This window comes from Pleurodeles waltl, chromosome 10 (assembly GCF_031143425.1).
Source record: "Pleurodeles waltl isolate 20211129_DDA chromosome 10, aPleWal1.hap1.20221129, whole genome shotgun sequence".
Classification (NCBI taxonomy): domain Eukaryota; kingdom Metazoa; phylum Chordata; class Amphibia; order Caudata; family Salamandridae; genus Pleurodeles; species Pleurodeles waltl.
The window spans coordinates 293,050,612-293,076,575 of record NC_090449.1 but is presented as its reverse complement, the minus strand read 5'-3'; the positions used below and the strand labels follow the sequence as shown (position 1 = coordinate 293,076,575).

At 43.6% G+C, this 25,964-nt stretch overlaps 1 protein-coding gene across 5 annotated transcripts in view; it reads right to left on the bottom strand.

The window, feature by feature from the left end:
- BFAR (bifunctional apoptosis regulator) overlaps window positions 1-25,964 on the bottom strand; it is a 180,710-nt gene that overhangs the window by 143,055 nt on the left and 11,691 nt on the right. For 3 of the 5 annotated variants that reach the window (XM_069210429.1, XM_069210432.1, XM_069210430.1), the window contains exons 2-3: window positions 25,159-25,254; window positions 9,286-9,625 (exon numbers count right to left, since the gene is read on the bottom strand). In XM_069210429.1, the coding sequence (XP_069066530.1) occupies window positions 9,286-9,548 (263 nt within the window). In that variant the 5' untranslated portion in view covers window positions 9,549-9,625; window positions 25,159-25,254. The remainder of the gene's footprint in view (window positions 1-9,285; window positions 9,626-25,158; window positions 25,255-25,964) is intronic. The other 2 variants (XM_069210433.1, XM_069210431.1) reach the window with 1 other exon arrangement.

The following is a 25,964-nucleotide window of genomic DNA, read 5'->3' as shown; positions in this document are numbered from 1 at the left end:
GTCAAGAACCATCAGACGCCCTAAACTTCTAGATGGCTTTGTATAAGTCTTGATGCAATGTGTCATTTTACACTGATTTTTTAAAGTTCTACTGTATCTCACAAAATAAGTGTTTATGTCCGTTTTTCCAATGTAATTTAGCTACATTGATCTTCTTAGTTTATTAGATGTCCTAAAGTTCTAGCTGAATTTGAAAATTAGGTTAGATGTTGTTGTTTAATCTTATATACTTTTGTTATCATTATAATAAAAGAAGAACTATAACAGGGAGATGTGTGGCATTCTAAGCTTAGAATGCACTTGGTGAGTGAGAACCTTCGGGTAGTAACCAAGGTGATCGGGGGCGGTTGAGAAGAAGGATCGGAAGAGACCAGGAGTGCGTCTGTAGGCTGTGGTGTATTCACCTATAACTTTTAATAAATAGAGACTTTACATACTTTAACGACACTCCTTACTTCATTTCACTCCCCATGTGAGGGTTAGAGGGGGTTTATGAAATGCATCTGGCACAAAAGAAAACAGATGTAGGGCCTGGGGGCCTGTGTACGAGTCCGGCCAGTCTCAACTTACATCTGCTGGTATTTATTAAACTTGCATTTACCCCCCTCCCAGAAGCTCCCCTCTTCTCCTCCCCCCCAAAAAAGTGTGACCCATATACCTTTGTTTTGGTGGGAGGTACCCCTTTGAAGGAAGGTGTTGTTGAGGACTGCCAGAGTCGTATTAATAAAAGCACCCAGTGGCTACAAAATATATAGATGAACACCCAGAAACTGTTTCTAAAATAACTATGGCTAGGAGGGTGTACTGGGTGGGCACCAATAAAAAAAATAAAAAAAATAAAAAAAAAATTAAATGGGGATTGTATTGTGCTCGCTATTTACTGTCACATTTGAATCCCATGTATTGTAATTCTTCTTCTATTCGTGCTTGCTCTCCAAGTTCCTTCTATTCCCCTCATTTAAGACAGAGGTCGGGAATACAGAGGCCATCTAACTTTGCATTTTTGTCTAAGCCTTACTCTATGGCCCCGCTAAAAACATTGACATATTATCTGATCTATCGGAAAATGACTGACCCAGCAGCAGGAGCAGCAGGAGGAGGAGGACCTTTAAATTTGTTTGGTGTCAGCTGCGGCGGCAGGAGGGCTGTCCCAGCATCAGAAGCAGCAGGAGGAGGAGGACCTTTAAATTAGTTTTTCACGCGCGCGGGCGGCACCTGGGCAAAGCCCAGGCCAAGGGCCGGCCCGTCGTGTGACCGGCTGAGGCCGGGCCGGGCCCCCCCTCTGAGACCTGTGATCCTGGAGGTCCTGAGAAATTGGTACCCAAGTAAGATGTGCTAATTGAGCAGTTTAGCAGTGCAAGATATAAAAGTGAGTATAGTTTGTTTGCGGCGTACTTCAATTGGGCTGGGTGGAACACTAGTGCCTTGCCCTTTTTTCGAAAGGCGATAGGTAAAAGGAAAAGCACCACACATGGGGCAGCAGGTGCACACGCTGCGCCTGCTCAGTCGTCAATAACAAGTTATTTATCCTCAGTTATCGGGGTTATTGAAACTGAAATTGTCCAAGTTGAAGAAAGGATTGGGGCGGCTAATAATTTGACTCAAAGGTCTTCTCTAGAATCTACGATTTTCACTCAGTCTGCAGATTCTCTAATTGCCGCCCATAACTCGGATACCCCTCAACCTCAAGACAACATTGATGCTTCGCACTCCTCACAGCCCTCTAACGCAGTTAATACCGAACACTTAGTTGTTACTTCCCCTCCCTTAAAAAAAAGGAAAGCTGGAGGTCATCGCAAGTGCACCAAGCTGCTAAAGCAAGCGCCGAAGCCCAAGGAACTTATTTCTCCACCACTGGAGCCCCCGGCTGATTTTTCTACTAAGGCAAGACCATCATCTGGCGAATTAGGCTCAGACTGCAGGAACTTAAGTGATAATCACTTACCTAATTTGGATTTGATCCTGAAACCCCTTTTGAGTCCTTAGAGGAGAAACTAATATTATTAATTAATTCTAAATTTAAGCAGCTACAAGAAACCGTTAATAAACATTTGTCTCAGCAATCTACCATAAAAACCAGTATAAATCCCACTTCTTCTACTCAGGAACTGGCGTCTGATCCCAAAGTCTCACAGCAAGTTAATTGTTTAATGGATCATAATCAATCTTTGGTCCATTGTACATCCACTCGTGGCCATCACGATGGTTTATTAACAGTTTCTCTGCCCACCCAGACTAGTGACACGACTGCTCTGTTGAAACCTGATATAGCTTCTAAGCCCAGATCTTCCGCTACTCTAAAGAAAGTTCTACAGCTCCCGCTGGATAGCATGCCATATGTTTTAGTCTTAGCCAATGTGCCCCCCCTTGATTGCACCCAGAAGGAAGATACTCACGCTTTAATAAGGAAATGTACACATTGGATGAGGCAAAAATTGCAATATCAAGATGATCTAAATAACAGAATAATTATGGCAAGAAGGGTGAAGTGGGTAGGTTTGTCTAAACAAATATACGAAGGTGATTGTATAGTGATCAACTTTGCAAACCCCTGTTTTGTTAATCACCTACTGGCGACACTGCCATTGTGTGCGAAAGGGGATGGTGGGATTAAAACTCACTCGTTAAGTGTCTTCTATGGACCGACTACCTTACCATCTCTTTTTATGAAGGATCCCCATGGATTAAATATAGTCCTGCCAAAGGCACCTTTATTGAAACCCATTCTTGACCTTGAGGATAACCAAAATCTGTCTACACTTGATGTAAACGACTGACAAATGGAGGGGGTGGGGTTTCTAAATGATACCATACAGGAAAATGAGCTGGCAGGAGGGCATATATTTCTGGAATTACCAATAGGGCCTGAAGAGCCAGTTAGCTCATCACAGAATTTCATAGATACTGCCAAAATTAAGGAGCCCGGGTTATTGCCCCAGGAAAGTACTGTTTTTTTATCCTTAAGTAGCTGGAATATTGCTGGGCTTCGATCCAAAGTTGAAAATTCAGAATGGTTGGAGTTTGTATCCACTTTTGACATTATTTGTCTTCAAGAAACCTGGCTTATGGCACCCTTTTATTTAGATGGTTATAATTCTGTGTCCCAGCCAGCTCTTCCACCTAGAGCGGGCAGAGCAAGTGGTGGGCTTTTGATACTTGTGTCACTATTACTTCCAAAAATTGAGGTTTCTCTGATTTGGTCTTCCACATTTTTTCTGGTGATTTTATTATCAATGACCGGGCGGAAAGATGTTTTACTCTTAAATTTTTATAACAATATTCCGAGTATTGCCCTTTCAGGAAGCCTCGAAGATCTTACAGTCTCTTTAGACTCTGCTGGTAAATTACAGGATAGGGAATTTCACATGATTTGGGTCGGAGATTTTAATGTTCAACTGTGCAATCACGAATTACCCCATTTATGTGGCACCTCTATAGAAGGCAGAGATTAATTTACTCACTTTACCCACTCTAATTTAGGCAATGCCCTGAATACCTCTGTCTATAAATTTGATCTTGATTTTATAAGGGACACGACAAATAGTCAGACAAGGGAAATACCCACCTATACTGGGAGCATGAATGGTAGCATTATGGACTTTATTCTTATCTGCCCTTCACTTTCCCGTTTAATTGTGGATTTTAAGATTAAATCCCACTGTGCTAGTGACCACAATCCCTTGAGTATAAAATTGGCTTTTAAGACTAAGCCAATTTTATCTAGGACAATATGCAAGGGAAAAGAGGTTTTGGAAAGAAATGTTGGCCCTCGTAAGAGATGGGAGAGAGTAAACCCTAATACCTTTCATGAGAACCTTATAATATAAAATAAGGCCCATATCAACACTTGCTTGTCTTTGCAATCCACTGGCGCCCACCTTATAACTGCTTTTGAGTGTTTAAGCTGTGCCATCTCTGAGACACTGATGTGTGCTGAATATCCTAAATGTACTAAACCTCAACGCTGGTTTAATTCGGCCTGTACGGCCGCCCATAGAGATTTAAAAACAGCTATTAAATCTATAACATTTAACCGCGACTCAATTAAACAGGCTAGGGGCCGATATAAGTCAGCCCTTGAGGAGAGGAAGAACGAAATACGTACCAATGCATGGAAAGATCTTATGGCCGCTACAGAACTGAGGGATTCCTCTCAATTTTGGAAGGTGGTTAATCACCCATATTTTTCAGGACAAGTAAATAGGGAGGAAGACTGTTCGATTCCGGAAGGGGTCTGGGTAGAACATTTTTCAGCCGTATTCCAGTCCGCAAATAACATTAATCATGGTGCGGACGTTTGTGACCTCTCATGTCCGGTTACTCCCATTCCAATTAAGAGTGGAATTTTACTTGAGACACATGAGATCACCACAGCAATAAATAAAATGAAACTAAGGAAAGCTCCTGGCCCCGATGGGGTTCCACAGATTTATTTAAATCTTTACCTGATTTGTGGGTTCCGTTAATCACAAATGTTCTGAATAGCGCTATTCAAAGCTTTATTCTTCCCTCATGGCTAATGGCAATAATTGTCCCGATATTCAAAAAGGGCAATAGGCTTGACCCCTTCTGCTATAGACCTATATCTCTCATTGACTCCACGGTAAAGATCTTGGGGAGTGTCATTTTGTACCGGCTTGAGGAGTGGGCGGCAAGGTCAAACATTCTTTCGACAATTCAATATGGGTTTAGGCCTGGATTAGGCACAGTGGATCAGGCCCTAAACTTACACCTTATTCTTAGCAAATATGTCATAGCAAAAAGGGAATCTATCCACCTAGCCTTTATAGATCTTTCCAGCGCATTTGATATGGTAAATAGAGTAAAATTGTGGGAAATATTGGACACAATGGGGGGTTGAGCAATATTTGTTGGATCTGATCAAACGCTTATATTCTAATCTTACCATTACAATTCAGTTTGGACAACAAGGTGAAAGATCACAACCCCTTGCATCTAATCGGGGCGTCAGGCAGGGCTGTACTTTGGCTCCTTTTTTATTTCTGTTGTACATAAATGGCTTGTATAACTATTTAGCTCAAAATGGCAAGGATTTTCTAAGGGTTGGTTTTAGACAATTGCCGATTTTATTGTATGCTGATGACGCTGTTTTAATTGCTCGCACGGCCAATGGCCTACAGATCCTCTTGGACCTTTTTTTAATACACACTCAGGATCTCGATCTGAAAGTCAATTTCAAAAAGACGCATGTTATGATTTGCGGTTCTAAGAACACACGCACTAAAAGTTTTATAATGGGAGGGAACACTAACAAAAGTTAAATAATTTCTGCTACTTAGGTTTGCACCTAAGTTCTTCTCTGTCATGGAAATTCCATTTGAATTTTAAACTTCAACAAATGGAAAGAAATGTCGAAGCAATTTTTCGCTTCGCTCGCAGACAGACCGGTACACCAGATCATTACGCTTTATAAGTCTAAATGTGTCTTGGCAGCAACTTATGGGGATGGCCTCTGGGGATATACCAGCTCAATTATTCTACAACGGGCAGAGAATAAATTTCTTCACGGTCTACTTATGGTACCCAAGAATGTAGCGAATATTATATGCCATGAGGAGCTGGGGATTGGTTACATTACAGATTTGATAGATATTGCCCCCCTTCTGCTATTGATAAAAGTATGGTTAAATCTGGTGGCTACCTTAACACATGAGTGTGTAAAAGACTGTATTTTATTAGCAAACCATAACAAAATTCCATGGTTAAACTTTGTTCATAACTGCTTCTGAAACTTGGACTTGGAGTCTATGTATCTTAAACCAGAGCTCTTGCCCGCCAATGCGAAGGAAATTGTTAAATTTCGATATAAAGAGTATGTTATGAATTCTAGATATCAAGCGGCAGAGAATTTGAGTTCTTTTTGTTCATATGTACAAATTCCATCCTCAAATTTGTTAGAACCTTATTTTATTTGGTTTCCGATTCCCTCCCTATACTCTTTACTTGTACTTTTTAGACTCAATATGATACATTTTAGAGTGGCGTTTCCAACAAAATGCGTGTGGGAAAAAACATTATCACCATGCCCTTGTGACAATTTTTCGAGAAAAGTACATGTCACTTCATTTTATTTTGTACACTTTACTCAGCTCCTAGGGAAACTTTTTTACTACCTATTTTGCGTAATTTGCACACCTCATCTTATAAAGAAGGATTGATTGGCATTCAAAGCCTCTCGTCCAAACAAATATGTAGCTCCATTTTAAGTTTTATCAAATCTGCTTTTATTATTAGGAATCGATATGAATCAGTAATGTGATTATTTATTAATGGAATCTAGGTATTGTTTTATTGCTGTATATGATTTTATAAGTATTTATTATCTTATATTTAGTAGGTTCAGGTGGCACGTTTAGGTTCCAAAGACCTGTAGTTTGAAGAGTCTTGCTTTTTGAAATATGCAATAAGTATTGTATTTTATGATGATTCATATGTATGCATGTGTACCTCTATGGCAATATGCCGAATAAAGTTATTTGACTGACTGACTGACTTCCAGAAGCAAGTAATTCCCCTAGGTTTTTTTTTTTTTTTTTTTTTTTTTTTTTTTTTTTAATCGGGCTGAGCCAGTGATTATACAGTTTGTGAGCACTCCTACATTTCCCCCTTCGTTGGATAGTATACCTCCTGTCCTGTCCTGGGACATTGTAGGGATAAACTGAAAACTCCGAAACTAGGAATGGTTGTCTTTTATACATGAATTTAATGTAATTTGTTGTCAGAAGACTTGGGCACTTGAACCTCTGCATATAAATGGTTTAAAATCATATTGCGTCCCTGCAACACCTTCTCTGGCTAGCAGGGAGAAGGTGGAGTTTGGATATTTTTGTTTCATGTTCCATTGCTGACTTGGAGACCAAAATCCTAAAATCCGGGCCCTACTTTTAAGTGCTAAGTATTATTTTTCCCAAAAATATTAATATCCTTTTGTTAACTTTTATTTCAACTTTTTCGGAACACAACCGATGGATACTGTTTCCGAATTAGGAGAGTTTTTGACAGAGTTTATGAATTATAGGGATCATATAGGGATCCCTTTTTAAGGCACAAAAGAACAATGTATTCAACCCAGATCTGTGGCTTGGGGTGAGTGTTTGAAAGGTTTCAGCACTCCGCCCATCATCCTTTTGTGTTGCTAAAGATTCCCTAAGGGGCCATGGTATGCCCAGAAGCGGGTCCCTTACTCAAAATGCCACTGGATTCATGCTAGCCTGGCTGATGAGGGGTGATACCCAGTAACTGGTCCCATGATGCTTTTCTCCGGTCCAGTGAGGACCTGGACAGGCAGTTTGGGCTGGACTGTTACCATGGGGAGCAGGGTCAACACTGATTTGCATATGGCTGGGTCCAAACTAGGGTGGTATGGTGAGCAAAAGAACAATGGATTCAACCAAGATCTGTGACTGTAGGTGAGTGTTTGAAAAGTGTAAGCACTCCCTCTATCATCCTTTTGTGTTGCTGCAGTGGTGCTAACACTTCACCTATCGGAAAGAACATGGTGTGTCATAGGTGTGATTGGTGTACAAACTCCCTTCAAAGATGTGTGGATAGGCAGCACAGTGGCAGTTGTTCTAACAATACAAGATCATAGAAGAACACTTAAAGCAGAAATTACAACAAAAAAGTGTGAATGGCAGATCACCGGATCCTGTTTTTCCTAGACTTGAATCTAGACACTCTGTCAAAAAAGGAGGACTTTTATTTTTGTTTGTGTGTCCACAGCCAACCCAGTTTCTGATGCATTCTGAATTTGGCTAAGATTGAGGCAGTTAAAGAACACACTAGTAGTAGTTGGCTGAAACATATATTCTAACTTGACAAGAGGTGCCCCTGCCGGGGCAGGTGCAAAGGGGAGCATAGGAGGAGTGGAGATTTATGGAACTTTAAAGTTTGCCCTTTATTTCTTTCACACTTTGTCTCTCTCCTTTCTTTCTTTGGTTCCTCTACTGAGGGTCTCTAGAGACTTAGTGTTGAACTGATAGGTCACACCTGGTTTAAAGGATTTTTTTTTTTTTAATTATATGTTGTCCTAGGACACCAGATGTGGATTGATATTAAGTGACATATCTTTATGGATCTGGTAATATGCCAAGAATCATTAATAAATACTTTTTTTTTTTATGTATTTTATTATTTCAAAGCAACAACAATGGAGATCACTGCAAGATAGTCATGGTACAAAACATCAGTAATGTAGGATACAAATCATATCCAGAACACATCACGATCGGGCAGCAACATTTGTTATATCAATGATAATGAGGGAACTTGCGAAGACAAACGATAAGTACAAGAGGAGGAGGACAACAGTAACAAAGCATGTCAATTTTAAATCATCTACAGCCTGTTAACGATGCAGGAAGAGATTAAACAATATGAATGCTTGAGGTATGAAAGGGAATACTCAAGGACACTGTGGTAGCCAATCTGCTCTATTAACCGGCACAATGCACAGCCATGTCAGTGGTGTGGAAAACATAAGACTCATGAGTTAGAATTATCAGATCATATCCAAATACAATTATACTTAAACTATGACTACAAGTGGTTCCCGATACAACCCCTTCATGGCGGTCAAGTGTCATTTTTGGCCTCAATGTTGAGGATATAGGAGTCTCAGTTCCCCCTGTCAGCCACACCCACCTCTCTAGAGAGTAACATATGTAATGTGTTGGGTTCAGCCTGTGTCAATTGTAAGAGTGTATGAAGCTATTTTGTATATCCCATACGGAGGCTGCCTTCCAAGACATTGCTATTTGTCGTCTGAAAGGTACAAAGGCAAAGTCTAAAAGCTGTGCGTTTTTAATCATCCTTGGCTCAAGAGCTGAGGCTGAATAGACAGGTTTTTAGTTCATAAATAGATTTGAACCTCAAACAATGCTTGGAGTAAATCAGAACAAAGGCTCTACTAATTGAACAAATGACCAACTAATAAACCACCTGTAAAATGGCTTACAAGAAAAGCCAATATATAAAACAAATTATGTAACTCAGCTATGTTTAAAAAGGTATCACCAAGGTTTTTTTAGCATAACATAAAATAAAGTTACATTACTTTGAACTGATATAAAGTTGTAATTAAATTGAACGTTTAATAAAACCTGATCAATTAAATTGTTATGTTAAAATTCTGAGAACAATACTTAGCAAGAGTTAGAGTGAAAAAAACGTTTTTGAAGGTTACATTCTTTTACTTTCTTATCTGTGACGTGAAAGCTATGTACAGAAGGTATAATGTACAAACGTATTTTATACACTGCCCACCTGAGTAGAATGTTGACTTTCGGGAATCCTTCCCATTTTTCTCGACATTCAGGACATTCTGTCTTCTTTGAAGAGACCCACCACAAAGCAAGGCAGTGTCTACAGAAACTGTGTCCACAGTTCAGAGTGGTGGGGTTTATAAGGATGTCGTAACAGCAGTGGCAAGAGAACTTGCTTACAGAAATGTGGCGGGTTAACTGTGGAACAGAACTGCCTTCTTCAGTAACCTCAGAAGCAGGTTGTAACTCCACATCTTCCTCCATTTGTTGTTCAATAAAGATCTCTGGTTTAAGGGCTTCACTTGTGAAGGATTTTCAATTCGTTTAACACATAATGGATCCTGAAATACAAATGGCACTTTTGTAACAAGTAGTAGAATAACAGCTGTAATGTATGCTCTTCATCAATATGTCTAGGAAGAAATTAGCTGTAATCTTTGGTCGAATCTGATAGAGCAGTTAAAGAAAGCTGCCACTCTAAAGACATGCAGTCAGGTGTAGGGTGTTACATGAAGACCTTTACTCCTACCTTGACTGCATGTCATTATTAGGAAAATGGCAATGAGAATGGGAGGTGTCTGCAAGAGACTTCCACTTCTGGAGGTTTGAAGCACACATGATCAGGAACAGAAAGAGAGTCAAAAGGCACACATTTGGACCATTACTGGCTTTTAAAATATTCTGTGTGATTCGAGTGCTGTGCATGTCAGATTGCTCTCTGATAGCTGACATTTTCAGAGGGCTGAAATGCAGCTTTAATTATATCATACCTCATCCTCGCTATGTACTATAGGCTTGTGCACAAAATGCTTAGTGTTGATTGGGGTGTTTGCTACATTCTGCTTGACACATATGAACTACTTTCACGCTTGTGGTTTGCCTAGCAGAGACAACTAAAAGCAAGCCTCTATGGCATAAAGAAGCAATGGAAAAATCCCAGAAGTTAAATCTGATTTAGGAACCACTCTTTTGAAGTAGATCACGGGCTAGCTTCAGAGATACTTTGTGTTTCAACCCTAGCACTAGCACGACTGTGTCTAAGAACTAGCCAAAATTATGCCTTGTTCAGTCTGATGTTGGTTCACCACAGCAGTGGCAGACAAGAGATGACCACAATAGCTTTATTGGAGGTTCTGACTTAAGGTGTCCCTTTCATTAGGTAACAATATAGGTCCACTACAATCACCCCACCTTAAATATTTATAAAACTGACCCACATGCTCGCACTCATTTACATACCACTCTAGCAGAAACCCACATCATATAAAGCATACGAAAAACACAATGTCCAGCAACCTGCACAATGGTACACAAAGATTTTCTTTGATCTATTCACACATTATTTTTCCTTATTTGCTCATGCTCGATAGCATTACTTCGCTGTTCATTCACTATAATCTTGTGAGATGTGCTGTGGATAATTTTTCAGTTGCAGTTCTCAAGCGATTTGCAACAGACATGTCAGTCAACTCGGGTTGTAAGATCATTCAAATATGAAAAGGCACTCACAACAGAGATGAAGTTTCAAGCGATTTGCAGCCAAAGTATCAGATACAGGGTCAGGAGGTAACAGATCTATGCCTTACAGTGAATGAATTACGCATAGTGGGTTCCATTATGTGCACTTCTCCTCGGCTCTGCAGAAATGCACACATATGATCAAGTAGCTGAGGGTAACCATAGGTTTATAAATTAGTCAGAAAAGCACATTGGGAACATGAATGTTGGGATACAGCCACAAAACACTTCAGTTAGAATTTGAAGTTTCTTAGAAGTACTTCGCTTGCACAATTTGTGATAATGTGTACAATTTCTTCCACCCACCAAAAGCACCGCACGGTAAGCAAAGGAATGTAGAGATCAAACTTCCACAGTTGTCATTGTTTTGTCCTCATTTCAAGCACAAGCCAGTGTAATTGGAGTCTTTAATCACCTTACAGCTTCTCAACTTCTCGCACAAAGAAGGTAGGTGGTGTTGCAATGTTCAAAGCACAAATGATCCCCAAATTAGTGGGTTTGCCTATACACACTGATCCAGTCCTTCTCACCGTTTTCTCCTTGTTTCCAGAGACGCGTCAGACCAGCAATCCTGCACAGTATTTCAAGATGAAAGCTAAGAGTAGTAAGTGCACTTCCCAAACTGCATCACCAATGCCAACCAGATCACACAGAACCTATATTATAAGACATTAAAATCACAACAGGCACACCCAGCTCGGTCTACCTTGCGATGTTTGTCAGTTCTAAGTGCTTGAAGCCCTTACACTTATGAGGAAAGCAACAACTGCTACCTTATTTAATACCTGGTCCTCTGTTGCAGTCATTCGAGTTAGCTGAAAGAAGGCACTTGTTAAACCCTTGGAGGCAAACAGGTGATTACAGGTCATTCTCTCTCTACTCCCTGCTAAATCCAAGATTAAGGAAAAATACATGGTCTAGTCATAGTTTAACTACAGTGAAAAAGCAGTTACTGTTTTTAACCAGCTAGGCTTCCACCTGGGAATGGAGAGTGAAACAACCTCGATTATATCCCTAGATGATTTTAGAGTACGTCTAGACACTGAGCCCACTGCTGGACTTCCTAGCTCAGCCCTCAGCCTTTGACTTGGATGACCATACTATACTAATCCAATGCCTGGCAGTGGTGGCTCATTATGCAGCGGTCCCACATGTATTCCTTCCTTACTTTCTGTTCAGACCAAGGTTCTGGTGCTTCTGTCCTTATCAACCTTCACCTCATATCCCAATAGGCTCCCCCACTCTCCTACCTTATTCAACACTCACATACAAATACTAATGGCCTTCAAAAAAATCCTGTGACATGGTTTATTTTTCCTCCGATAATCATATCCAGATGTCCTGTGCATGGATCGACCACAACCACAGCTTTAGGGACCACTTTTGACTCAATGACAAGAGCTATCCTAATTCTCCAATCTCCACGGTCAAATGACTTCAATTCCATGTTGATAAGCTGCTGTTCTTGGAGGAGTAAATAATATATTTTTTCTTTTTTCTAAACGGACTACTGAGGAGGATTGTGTCTTTCATTCTGCAGCTTCTGAAAGCCATTTCTGTAATCGGTGACACACACCAGACTCTATACATCAACTGGACTACAAGTGGAGCGTCTCCTTGAAGATTCACCCTCTCTGCAAGACAGTAGAACCGGGAGATAGCTACAACCAGGTGCTGCGCCCGAGATCACCTGCAGGAGGGTGAATTGGGTGTGGAGAGCCCAGACTGTCATAACTAAGAGCGCAATAATTGGCAAGTCCTGGATGCAGTGAGGTGCTTCATCTCCTCCCCAAAACCATTCACTAGCTGGACGCAACAACCAACACTACCAGCCCTCCACCCTTCCCTACTCTTGCCTGCTAACTGCTCTCAGACCCGCAGTAACCATGACAGGTGGCAAAAGCGCCAGATGTGGGCACCAACCAAACTGGACAGTTTCACTCAGCCTAAAGACTTTATTGGGGCTTCCAGGATGGATGAAACCGCATCCTGTGACCGAGCCTGCACACTCAGAGGTGGACAGCTTATCTCTAAAAGATATAATGGCGATACAGAGAGTGTGAGGCGCTCCTGAAACAAAGATTGACATGGTCTTGACGGAAGTTGCACTCACGAGGGCAGATTTCTGCAACCTGGGAGCCAGGGTGAAGGAGGCTGAGGGCTCTTGATGACCCTTAAAGACGACTCTGCAACTCTCAAGGAACAAGCCAGAGCGCTAATGGCCACCACTGAGATGCTTGAGGCAAAAAAAATAGAGAACTTCGAGGGGTTCTCCAGCAGGAACAAAGTCAGATTTGTTGGCGTGCCTGAAAAGTTAGAAGGGCCAACTGTGGATCTCTTTGTGGAAGATGTTATCCAGCAGCAGCTACAGCAGCCCGGTCTCTCTAAATATTGCTTTGAGGACAGAGCACACTGTGTACAGAGTACACTACCCAGGCCCGGACACTGCCCCGTCCCATTATAGCATGAATATTTAATTATCAGTACTGGGACATAATACTGCAGACAGCACGCATCTACCGCTTGGCAATGCAAACATTACCCTCTTCCCCCAACTTCACTCTAAGCGTGCAAAAATTACACCGCAGCTTTCGTGAGGTCAAGAGAGCCCTCTGGGATAGGGATCAAATACTCAAATTGGTTTGAACCTGCAGACTGAGACTGGAGGGAGTGGAGGGGGAAACACTCCCTGTTACATAAACATGTGGTTCCAATATGCTTCCCCGACTGCCTTGCGCTGGGCACAGCAGAGACAGCAGAGCTGCTTGACACTGGATGTGAACTCTGTAAAGACAGTCCTGGTCTCAGGATTGGGAGGATAGGCTGAACGGCGCTAGCCACAACTCCTTTTTAGTTTCATGATTAGTTGGGGCGATATGCCCTCTGCATAGCAGGGTGGTGGGGATATGTTTAAAAGTAGTTGTTGTTTGTTATTGTCATTGATGCTAAGGCAAGATATACCTGTACACCTACCACTATAGCGAGACACTATTACACAACTACAGACAAGCGGGCATAGTCCACCGACTACCTCACAGCAAGCCTAATCTAACCACTGCAAGCCATACACTCTCAAGCAGGCACACCCAAGTAAACACAGCAAAACTGCGTCTCCTACGCAGGTAACTTTAATGGGCTTGGGGACAAGGTCTAACAGGGAGTGGTCTTGCAGTACCTCAAGAGACACTCTCCACACGTGGTCCTCATGCAAGAGACCCGCCTACTGGGAAATATATACAGCAGATATTTGGGGTACAAAATGGTCGCCCATGTGGGATACACTACCACCGCCAGGGAGGTGGGCATCCTAGTCATAAAATAAACCCCCCTCTCCATCTAACGGATTTGGTCTGATGAGCAGGGAAAATATGTGGCCCTCGCAGGGAGCTGGTAAGGGGTCTCCATTAACACACTCTCAGTATACAGCCAGCCACAACTCCATGATGTCATGCTCCCAACAATGAACACACTACTACTGGATCTCCCTGAAGGGGAATTAATAATAGAAGGGGATTGTAATGCAACACTATGAACAGTCAACCCCCATGACAAACAAGCCAACTCAACAACCATTTGCTGACTTCCTCTGGCATGTGGTGCACCCTCAACCCCACTGAGCAACACTTTACATTCTGTTCAGAGGTGTACAACAGTCTTTCCCACATTGACTAATTCATCTCATCGGTCCGCAACTGGACACGTGCGGAAGGTCTACCACCTGGCACGGGGCATTTCAGATCGCTTCCCTGTTAGCTCAAGGTGCAGAAAGTTAGAGCAGCACTGCCGGAAGCAACAGAGCACTACTTTGGGGAAAATGCCTCCTCGGTGGACTCTGCACAAACGTTATGGGAAGCCTATAAGGCAGTAATTAAAGGGGTTGGTCTAGCCGCGATAGTTAGACACAAGAAGGAAAAGTTGGCTAAGATGGAGTCTCTTGAGTGGGAGATTCTGGTTCTTGAGGCGGGCCCCCCAGAGCAAGAGGGGATGGATGCTGCCCATATATTGACTCTCAAACAACGTGGGTATGAAGATGTGGCACAGGAAGCCGTCAAGACCCACCACAAGGCGATACAACACTTCCCTTACGAAGCCAGTGACAAAGCAGGGAATCTCTTGGCCTGGCTGGATAGGAGGAAAGCAGCAAATAGGTGGTTAGGAGGAGTTTGGCCCATTACTGGAGAATAGGTCAGTGACAAGGAGGGAACAGCGGAGACCTTTGCAACATATAATACCAGACTCTACTCCCCAAGTGTTATAACCATGAGAGAGGACTCCTGCGAACTTCTGGCAGACATCCACCTCCCAACTTTACCCACCCTGGAAAGCAACCAACTGGAAAAGGAGCTCTCAACAGAGGAAATGGTAGTGGCCATCAGGGATTTGACACCCAGCAAAGCGACAGGCCCCAGTGGGGTCCCGAATGAACTATACAAACTATCAGCGACTACACTTGGTCCCCCATTTAATAAAGATGTATGAAGTCAGCCGGAAAAATGGACTGCGCCCTGCAGACCAACGCCTGGCCTCCATAGTAGTTCTACTCAAGGAGGGTCACCGGAGAGGGACTGCAGCTCCTACTGGCCGATTTCTCTTCTCAATGCGGAAGTGAAAATACTAGTCAAGGTGTTGGCCTCCTGGCTTATCCAGATTATCCATTTGCTGATTCACCCAGATCAATCTGGCTTCATGCTCAGCCATAATACAGCACTGAACTTTCGCAGATTACATGGGGTACTTTGCCAAGTTGGGACACTGCGAGAACCCTGTGGTCCTCTCGATCGATGCCTGTATGGCCTTCAACACAGTGGAATGGCCATCCCTGTTTACTTGCTGGAGACGCTGGGATTTGGCCCCCGCTTTATCGCCCGGGTACAGATCCTTCACTCTACCCCTCTTGTGCAAGTGGTAGTGAATGGCGCAATATCAAGGGCATTTGCCCTTTGACGTGGCACTAGATGGGGTGCCTGCTCTTCCCCACTCCTGTTTGCCCAGACTCTGGAACCACTGGCAGCATGGGTAAGAATGAACCCACTGATTAAGGGGCTACATTGTACTGAACAGTGGGAGGACAGAAAAATCGCTTTATGTGGATGATATTATGCTCTATGTGGCGGACATCTCTTGGTCGGATAATGCACATAATGACCCAACATGGGCAAAGTTAACCATCTACATACTTTGGGGTGTGGCACCCCGACTGCCTGGCAGCTTAACCGATGAAATAGTGAACAAGGGATTTAAGTACCTGGCCATCTACGTAACTGCGGACCCTGCCAGATATTACTCCAGCAACCTGTTTCCCCAGCTGACTTGACTTAAGCAAGACTTCCAACACTGGAGATCTCTCCTGCTGTCAGGAAGAGTTAGATTATTTAAAATGATGGCCCTTCCTCTCTTTCTGCATATCCCGCACAACACACCCTACCCTGTTCTTCAAGCCTACTACAGAGCAATAGACAGTGAGCTTACGACTCTCTCATGGAATGGGGGCCAGGCAAGAATAGCGCAAACCAAACTGTCCTGGGGGTGGTACGTTGGGCGGTGGGGGAAGGGTGATTTCCAACCAAATCACCCTTCCCGATTTTAGAAAATATCACTGGGCGGCACAGCTTACAACCATTAATTAATGGGTGAATGATCCCAAAATGAACATGCGTCTCAAATGGACAGACGCCTGCTGAAACCGGGAGGGTACCCCCCTCAAACAAACACACAACCAATATCAACATTGGTTACAGTCTGTACCTGGCATGCCGCACTCCGGGGTGCGAGGGGAAGGTAACATAGGCCACCCACCTCTGGGACTCGAAAGCACTGGGAACACTGGGGAAACTCTCCAGCTTTGATAAATGGGATCTCATCAGCGCCTCCAAGGTGGGGGGGGGACCTTTGGCCGCGGGATGATGTTCTTTCATTCCATGACCTACAAGAGGAGTATGAACTGGCACCCTCGGAGTACTACTGTAATCCTCGGGTGCGATATGTTGTCCGGTCTATGCTCTCCAGGTGGATAGAGCTGCCGGAATCCTCACTTAATGCTGGAGGAGCATTTACATTAAAAAAAGCCATCTCCCTCGCCTACCAGAAATTGATTAACAAGTGCGGTGGCAGCCTTGATAAAAATGATGTCTGTTAAATATATGGGACACTTCGGCTCTCTGAAGAACGGAGATTCTGTTGATACCTGTAGGCATGGTGATCGCTAAAAGGAATATCGCTAGATTATGGGGATCACCCCAGGCACCAACGCTGAGAGACGGCAACTGTGACATTGACTGGTGCATGTTGGCTGATAGGGTGACATATGAGAGTCGAGGGTACCCGCAGAAATGAGAGAAAATTTGGGGGAATAAAAGGGGAGGACCCAGCGACTGCCCGGATCCCAATACAAGGGGAGCACCTGTTGCCACTTATGGATGTGTGAGATGGGAGTGGAGTACCACGCAGGAAGTGACCAGTATGATTCTTGTGCCTGTCTCTACGGTGTTATTCTATTCCAGTTATGCTTTAGCGTATATTATGTACTCTTACCATGTTAAAAAATAAATAAAAATAAAAAAAAACAACCCTTGCAGGATTCTTGAAGCTGTTGGTATACAGTATTTTAAACTCTTGGCTAAGAACGGGTTGGACATTTTTTTTGCAGCTCTTTTTTTTTCCCCCCTTTTATAAATTCTTTTTATTAAAACCAAGCTCAAGGTACCATGTATATAATTTACAGTTACAGGTCCACGTAGTACAGCAGCGGTGATAGTATCAATTTGTATTTGCCACATTTATCTAGGCTTTACATCATTTGTTGCTTTTACGGCCCAAGCACTTTTACTTCAATGCATATCTTACATTCTCTAACATTCCCCCCTCCTCCCCCAGTGGATGCAGATGCTACAATTCAGAACTAATGTTACCCCTGGCTGTATTCCAGGGTCCCCATATTTCCTTCCATTGGTGAGGGCATCCTGTGCTCCGATACACCACTTTCTCAAATCGCTGACACCAGTCAAGGTCTGACTTCTTTTGTTCCACAGTTGGTGGGGCAGGGTGGCCCCACAGCCTCGCGATGTTACTCTTGGCCACCCCCAAAGGCTAGCATCGTCCATATCCTGGCATATCTGGATATCGGCTCATTCTGTGTTTTATGCAATAAAATCCACTTTTCGAATATATAGTGCTGGTGTCCCAGGGTCTGCTTTACTTGCGCTGTGACTGTGTCACCGGGTAGGTCCAAAGGATGTGAAAGAAGGTACTCACTTGCTCTTAGCCCCAGAGACTGATAAGCGCATCTACTTTATGAATTTTATGAAGAAGGGTTCTAGAGCAGTATGATCAGTGTAGGAGTTTTAAGTGTATCGGTCTTAATCTGGCTCGGATTGCAATTTCCCTTGGGCTCTGCACTGCCTTTTGCCATTCCTCATCTGCTAAGTCTCCCAAGTCTCTGGCCCACACTTCTGAGAGGTCACAATGTATCTGGGGCATTGTTCAGGAGTTTCTTGTATATCAAGGAGATAGTTTTGTCTGGTATGCGTTCTGTGAGGAGCATATCCTCCAGGTGTGACGGATGTCAATTGCTCCCCCTCCCTGAAGTGGCACCCCAAGGCATGGCACAATTGCAGATATTTATAGCGTTCTCAGTTTCCCATGCTGTATTCTGCTGCAAGGGTTTCGAAGGAGATGTATGCTTGGGCTCTCCAAACATCTCCCAAGCGCTCAATGCCCAGAAGCTCCCACTGGCAAAATCCTCCAAGCCACCCACCTCCCATAGGAGATCTCCATCCCAAAAGGGGGCCTGCTCTGTTAATGTTTCGTGAATTTAGGGCTCTGGTGGCTTCCCTCCAAGCCCTCACCACTGTCCTTGTGTGAATTGGAAGTGTCATCTCCACTTTGTGTCTGTATAGCTCTGTTGAGTAATCTCTACTTCCCAATTGTGACCTGTCTACTTGATAGGCTGGCTCGTTCCTGTCAGCAAACACCCAATCATTTATTACCACCAGTTGCGAGGCCCTGTAGTATTTAGAGATGTCTGGGATCGCCAGCACCCCTTCAAACACCCCCTGTTGTAGCTTGCGAAGTGCAATGTGTGGGGCCCACAATCCCACAGGAGAAGCCTAAGCACTTGATCTATTTGCTGGAATAGATTCTGAGAGATTTGATAGGTGGTGTATTGCAAAATATACAGTAAGCGGGAGAGAGACATCATTTTGAACAGGGCAGCTTTACCCATGAGTGACAGGGGCAAAGATCGCCAATGTGAGACATCAGATTTAAGTGGGATGAGGTTAGTGTCTAGAAACATCTGGGGCTCCCTTGTGACATATATTCCTAAGTGTCTAAAGCTATTTTGCGCCACTGGTATACTAGTGTGCCACAAAAGTCACAGAGTGGTCCCTGTCAAAGGGAAAAGCACTGATTTGGACCAGTTTATGAGATATCCAGAGCAGTCGCCAAATGTCTGGAAGATGTATAAAAACTGTCCAATGAGCGGGAAGGCCTGTCTGGCTCCCCTGTGTAGAGTGAACATCAGAGATATTGTGCCATTCACTTGGACACGTGCCATAGGTGAACGGTAAAGAAGGTGTACCCAGCTTCAAAATTTAGATCCAAAACCCATTTTGTGAAATGTGGTGAATAGATAGGGCTATTCAATACTTTCAAAGGCAATTGTGGCGTCTAGCGACACAAGAACCGCTTCCTCTGTGTCAGGGCTACTTGCCATTTGGAGTGCTCCATAAAGCTGCCAAAGGTTGAGTTTCGTTCCCCTATGAGGCATAAAGCCCAACTGGTCAGGGTGGATCCATGAGGTTATTACTGCCTGGAGCCTATTCGGTAAGATCTTTGCTAGGATTTTGGTTTGCCCATTTAATAGGGAGATCGGTCTAGAAGAGCTGCATCTGGTTTGAGGTTTCCCCACTTTATGTATTAAAACTATGGTGGCCATGCGTTGGTCCTCCAGGAGGATGCCGTCTTGTAGTGTAGCCTGGAGCATTACCAGTAGATGTGGTGCTACCCTATTGGCCATTACTTTGTTTCTCTCTATCAACAGCCCATTTGGGCTCATGGCCTTCCCCGACTGAAGCCCACGCGCAGCTTGTGTTACCTTTCCCACTGTTAGTTCTTCTTCAAGAGCCACTCTCAATTCCTCCTAGCTCGCTGAGGCGGGTGTGCCTCAAGAGTTCCATACAATCAGCATCCCCCATGGAGATGGCGGTTGATACAGGTCCTCCTAGTAATCAGAGGATGCGTTAGATATGGATTGACTGTCTTGTTCGATTCTTCCCTCTTTATCTTCTATCTCTAGCACCCACAACCTCTTCCTAGGTCTCCTGTCTAGCCACACTAGAAGCTTGCTGGCTTTATCACCAACATCCTAGAGATATCAGTGCATTGCAAGGGTATAACTGAGAGCAGCTCCCTCAACGAAGTCTCGGAGGTACCTCTGCTTAAGGTGCAGTTGGTGCCCGAGAACATTGTTTTGCTCTGTCTGTACCCTCACCTCTAGTCATTCGATGTCTTGCTCAAGCGCAGTGCAGCGTAGGGGCATTTTGTCATTCTTCCTCTCAATGAGGGCCTGTGCCTAGCCCCATACTACCACTTTAAATGCCTCCCATGGAGTACATGCAGATGCCATGGTGCCCACATTTTCCTGGAAGTATGTTTCTGCCCCTTTCCTTAGTGTCTCCCCGATATACAGGTCTTTAAAAATCCATGCACTTATCCTCAGGGGCAGAGTTGTGGTATAAACTGCACTTAGCAAATTAACCTCAACCAGGGAATGGTCGGGGACTCCACGAGGTCTAATACCAGCCTCTTGGAATCTATGTATGTACGAGCATTGTGTAAGCAGATAGTCTATCCGAGAGAAGCTATTATGGGAGGTTGAAAAGTAGGTGTACCACCAGCAGTGTGGGTTGTGTGCCTGCCAAATGTCTACCAACCCCAAAGCATCCACAAAGGAACTCATCACCTTGGTGTCACACCCCATGGAGGCTCCAGAGAGCCTATCCAGCTCTGGGTCCATGACAGCGTTCATGTCTCCTCCCAAAATCTGGGTCCCATGTGGGAGATCTAGCAGGGTTGCGTTTATTTCAGGGAATGTCAGCGAGTGTAGGTGCAGGGGAACATATACAGACCCCGCATTTACCACCTCCCCCTCCCATACGCCGGTTATCACTACAAACATCCCCAGAGTGTCACTCCATCTATGCTGCAGTATAAAGGGAGTCAATTTATTGATCATTATACCCACCATCTCTTGAGTCGCTAGTATAGCCTGAATGGGCTAGTAGTTTTCTAACCAAATCTGTCTAGTGCTTTGCATGTTGTGCCCCAGAGATGCGTCTCCTGGAGAAGCACCAAATCCGGGGAATGTTTCAGGAAGTACTGGAGAATCAGTATGCGTTTTATCTTGTTGCCCCATCTGTTCACGTTCCAGGACCATGTGAGCAAGTTACGTGACATGGACATAGTTTGAGTGTTGAGATGTTACCAGTGGGAGAGAATCCGTTGTAATTCTTTTCCTATAGTATGGGCCTTGTCTCTGGCAGTCTGCCATACTTGCTTCACTGTCTCAACAGAAGCATTACCTGAGCAATCATCAACACAGATCAACATACTCTGAAACTTAAACAGTTCTATTTTCCCCACAAACTTCCCTCTCCCTGCTACCCTGCACCATGAGTCGTCAACTATCCACCTCCCCAAGTCGCACAGAACCTTTAACCTAGTAACATTAACAAGCGTGGGGATGACATTACCACCGCGCCATACTTTTCAGGATATTGGATATGCCTTAGTTCAAACTCCCCATCCTCCATTTCGTATGGGAGTTTTCCACCACTTATGTGGTGGGGACTTCGACCTCCTCTTGACCTCCCACACTACCATGCGCTGGAATTTAAAAGGTCCTATATCTCTGGTGAGGTGCGTGTGCTCCTTGACTGGCTGTTCTTACGCAAGGGCCGCCAGCTAAGGGTCTGGCAATGACCTGTGGGTCCCTTGTTTCTTCTCCTGTACCCGCCAGCCCTAAAGCCAGTCCCACGCTTCTTCTGGCAAGGTGAATAACCATATCTTTCCTTCCGCCATGACCTTCAATTTCGCCAGGAATAGCATCCTGTTTTTAACCTCTGGTTCTCATAGAGCTCGCTTTATTTCAGCAAAGCACTTACATTGCCTCTAAACCTGTAAAGGCAAGTCAGGAAAAATGTGCACTGTGACATTTTCAATTTTAAGGTCTTCATGTGGGCGGGGCCGCCTGTAGAATTGTGTCTCGGTCTCTAAAGTTGAACATCCGAGCTATGATTGTTCTTGGAGGGTCCTGTGGGCTGCGGCTCTGTGTGCACTCTCCACTGAAAAAAATGTGGAAAGTCTTTTCAGCTGTAGTAGATTTAGGGCCAGGTCCTCTACAAATATGTCAACACTGTGGTCCTCCGCCCCTTCAGGCACCCCCACTATACTAGTATTGTTCTGCTTTGCCCTGCACTGCACTCCTGATCTTCGAGGCGGGCAGTGATGGCCATAGTTTGTTTCTTGAGGCCCTGTTACTTATTCCTCTAGATGTTTAGTGACAGACTGCAGGCCAGAGATGTGAGTTTCAGCCACTGTCAATTTTTCGGTAACTTTTCGGAAGTCTGCCCTTATGAGATTCGCTTAAAGCATGACCATGTCAACCTTTGGCTCCAAAGTGTCCTAGATTCTTTTAATTGTAATCATAATGTCTCGTAGTGTGGGCTCTGTTTGCTGCAGATGGTCTGGTTGAACAATTCCAGGCTCAGGTGGGCTGGATGCCCCTTTACTTGCCATTAGTGAAACTGCGTATTTGGCACTTGTATTTGTCTGTGTGGGGCAGGGGCCTCGATTTCTCGTTATAGCCTTCTCTCAGGAGACTGAACTCTGTAGGCTGTTACAACTTTCCCATGGTGCTAGGCCCTGGGGTCTATTTCGGATTATTCACTCTTCCACCACTGATTCTATTTGCCCCTAGCACTCACTTGCCTCAGTTTTGCCAGCCTGTGGCATTCCCTGTACTGGTGGGCGGCCCGGGCATCTCCAGGAAGAGGGTGGTGTGGAGGCCTTTTGGGAAGGGGTGGCCTCTTTCCCGGGTGGTGTGTCTCACGTCTTCCCTGGGCCACGCAACTCCTTTCTTTAAGGGTGTGTCCACAGCCCAACGCAGCCTCCCCCACCCCCCCTGTCCGTTTCTATCGCCGGCAGCCTGCCACCGCTGTCTCTGGATATGGTCGGCCACGTTGCTTAGGTTGTCACCGCGTCTCAGGTGCCGGCCGTTCTGCTGTTAATCTTCAGGTCAGTCATGCATGTCTTAGTCAATTTTCACTCCCCAATTGGCAACGGCCGGAGAGTCGCTAGTGTGCGGCCTTCTTCAGCGCTGGCTAGAGGTTTTATGAAACTCTTGAACCACTATTTTAACTAAATCAAGACAACATATCTGGACTGCCTTTCAGAGGCATAGGTCCTCGGAATGAGATATAAGTTGAATAAGAATCAGTGGTCCCTTTTGTAGGAACAAATGCAATTACCGACTAACAATATCTTGCTCTGGTATGTCGAAAAGCTCCATGCCTAGACGTTTTTGTTTTCATTGTAAAATGAGGCTGATACTACGTGTTATTACTTGAAAATCTAAAAGTCGCAAGGCAGTTTATAACTGGTTGCAGATTATACACAAACATATGGGGAACAAAGAAAGCAGGATTAAAAATTGGTTGTTTTCATGTACACAAATAAATTAGCTTACAGAAATGTCTTGCTGAACTAATGTGCAATATGAAAAACATATTTATATTGTCATTCAGCAAAAATTTGAAGCATTTAAAAAAGTTGAACAATGAGGAATAACTGTAAAACCATTAAGGGCAACATGAAAATAAATTAGGTGCCTAAGTATTTTTAGTCACAAAAGTGCACCCACAGCCATTACAATGGGGTCTATTAAAATCTTTCAGAAATGTACACAGGATTAGAGAAGGACGCCTGGAAACTGTAATACTAGCAAACGTTTGCAAATTCCATTTTTGCACGAGAAAATATGCATGTGTATCTGTTCATGCAAAAATGTGCAAAAATGTGCTGCACACCTACTAACACGCTTTCATACACCCTTTTTCCCCAAACCTGGAAATTGATTTACTCCTGGCCTGGACAAGAGTAAATGTCCAACTTTTTCCTGGAGAGGATTAGGCACACAGCATTAAACATATTAGTCTGTGTGTGTACAGACTCAAAAGGCATTTCTGGAACTACTCCTTCTCGCCTTCCTCCGGCCCATGTGTAGATTTGCGGAAACATGGCAAAATCAAGACCTTGACAGAATCCGAACCAGTTATAATATGAGGCCTGCATACTCAAAAAGGCTATTATGAGAGATCTGACACAATGAGAACGCAAACATTTTCAGTCACCTCTGTACATAACACCAAAAGAGAGAAGTGGATTTTCCACAGGACAAGTAGAACGGTGAAGCATATTATTCTTAGGACAAATAGTTATTTCACAAATTACCATACCTCTCTTTGACACTGCTTATGATCAGCTCCACTGGGCTGTAGAGCTGGGCTGTGGGTCTGTATTGATAATTGGTCCGGAAAGGTTTTCAAGAGGACTGCGAGTTAAGCCCATGAATCATGAAGTATTTTAACGCCAAACCAAATTCTTCCAGCAATTGATACCAATAATGTGTTTGAGATCATCTATACTGAATATCTTGAGCATCACAACACCCAGATACAAAACATCTGCAGGTACATCTCTGCTTATTCAGGTGGCCACACTTTAGAACACATTCTCTTCCACCCTCATTCCAAGGCTTAAGGATTCATATGAAAAAGTTTCAAGAATCAATGAAACCCATCTTCAAATTGGCATGCAGCCTTGATGTTTCTGTCTAGGGTTTGAAACTCAAGCCACTTATTTGAAGAATATCAACAAGGGCCCTCAAGCCCTGCTATCAATCAGACACACATGTAAGATTGACCTCTAGAAAGTGATTCTCCATCCTTATCCAGGCTACATAGCAAGCAACTGAAAGTTCATATTAACACTAGTATGTACAAATTCTCTATACTGTCTGATTTTTTTGCAGGTTTATTTCCTTGGCAACCCGTCCGCTAAGAGCTCCAAGTGGACAGCAATGAAATAGACAAAATAGGCACTCCATCATTACCAAAGTAGGAAAACTCCCATCACATAGATATAATATTATGCAATACTGTAACAAGTAGGTAAATATGGAATCACTTAACTATCTCTCTCTAAGGAGAGACAGCCTAGCATACCATTTTCACCCCTGTAGGGAGGGTACAAAACACCCTGCAACAAGTACCTATCTGAAATGGTTCCAAAGGCCTACCTTTTCAAAGTCATCCCATCTTCATTCATGGCATGGCTTTTTGTTTCTCCAGTGTGAACTATGTCATTTTGAAGGACAAAGTACACTTCTAATAACCTTTAAAGAAAATAAATACATAAATAGTATATTGCCACATACACAGTAAAACTACATTTGCAAAATGTCATTTGTTGTACGAGTAAGTAATTAATAATCTTCAACTTCCAGGCAGTCAAACAAACTTAAATGGGAGGAATACTCAGTAAGAATTTAAAACAAAAAGTTAATCACTGGTGGAATAAGTCACTGCTCGTGGGCCTTAAGAGCCCTTTATCCATAATGAATGGAATTAGGTTGTTGATTGTTAAGTTACTCATGGATTGTGCCATGTGACTTCCAGCGTAATTCGTGCAATCTGAATAACCATATTTTTAGGCCACGCCTACCAAACGCCACAAGCTATCTGGATGGAAAAGACATACTGTCAGATTACCAGATCTTACAGTGGACTTAAATCTGTGCAGTGCTTAGCATAGTTGGCATCATCATTGCTCTTGTTTGCGTGCTTCTTATTCAAAGCCCTGGCTTGTTCATTTTGTGTCTGTTATTGCCCTGAAACATAGCCTGTTTACTTGCTTCCTAGGCTCACTTCCAGGGAACTTTTTTTTCCTTTTTGCTTAAGCACTCCAATTAGTGTGTGGGATTTTAGCTGTCTACCTCACATGGTCCTTGCCCCTCAACTCTGTGTTGCCCTCTCTCTCCCCACTGCTCTTTTGTTTCTTTTTGATTAAGCGCTCAACATTTGTTTTCCAGCTGTCCCTCATGTG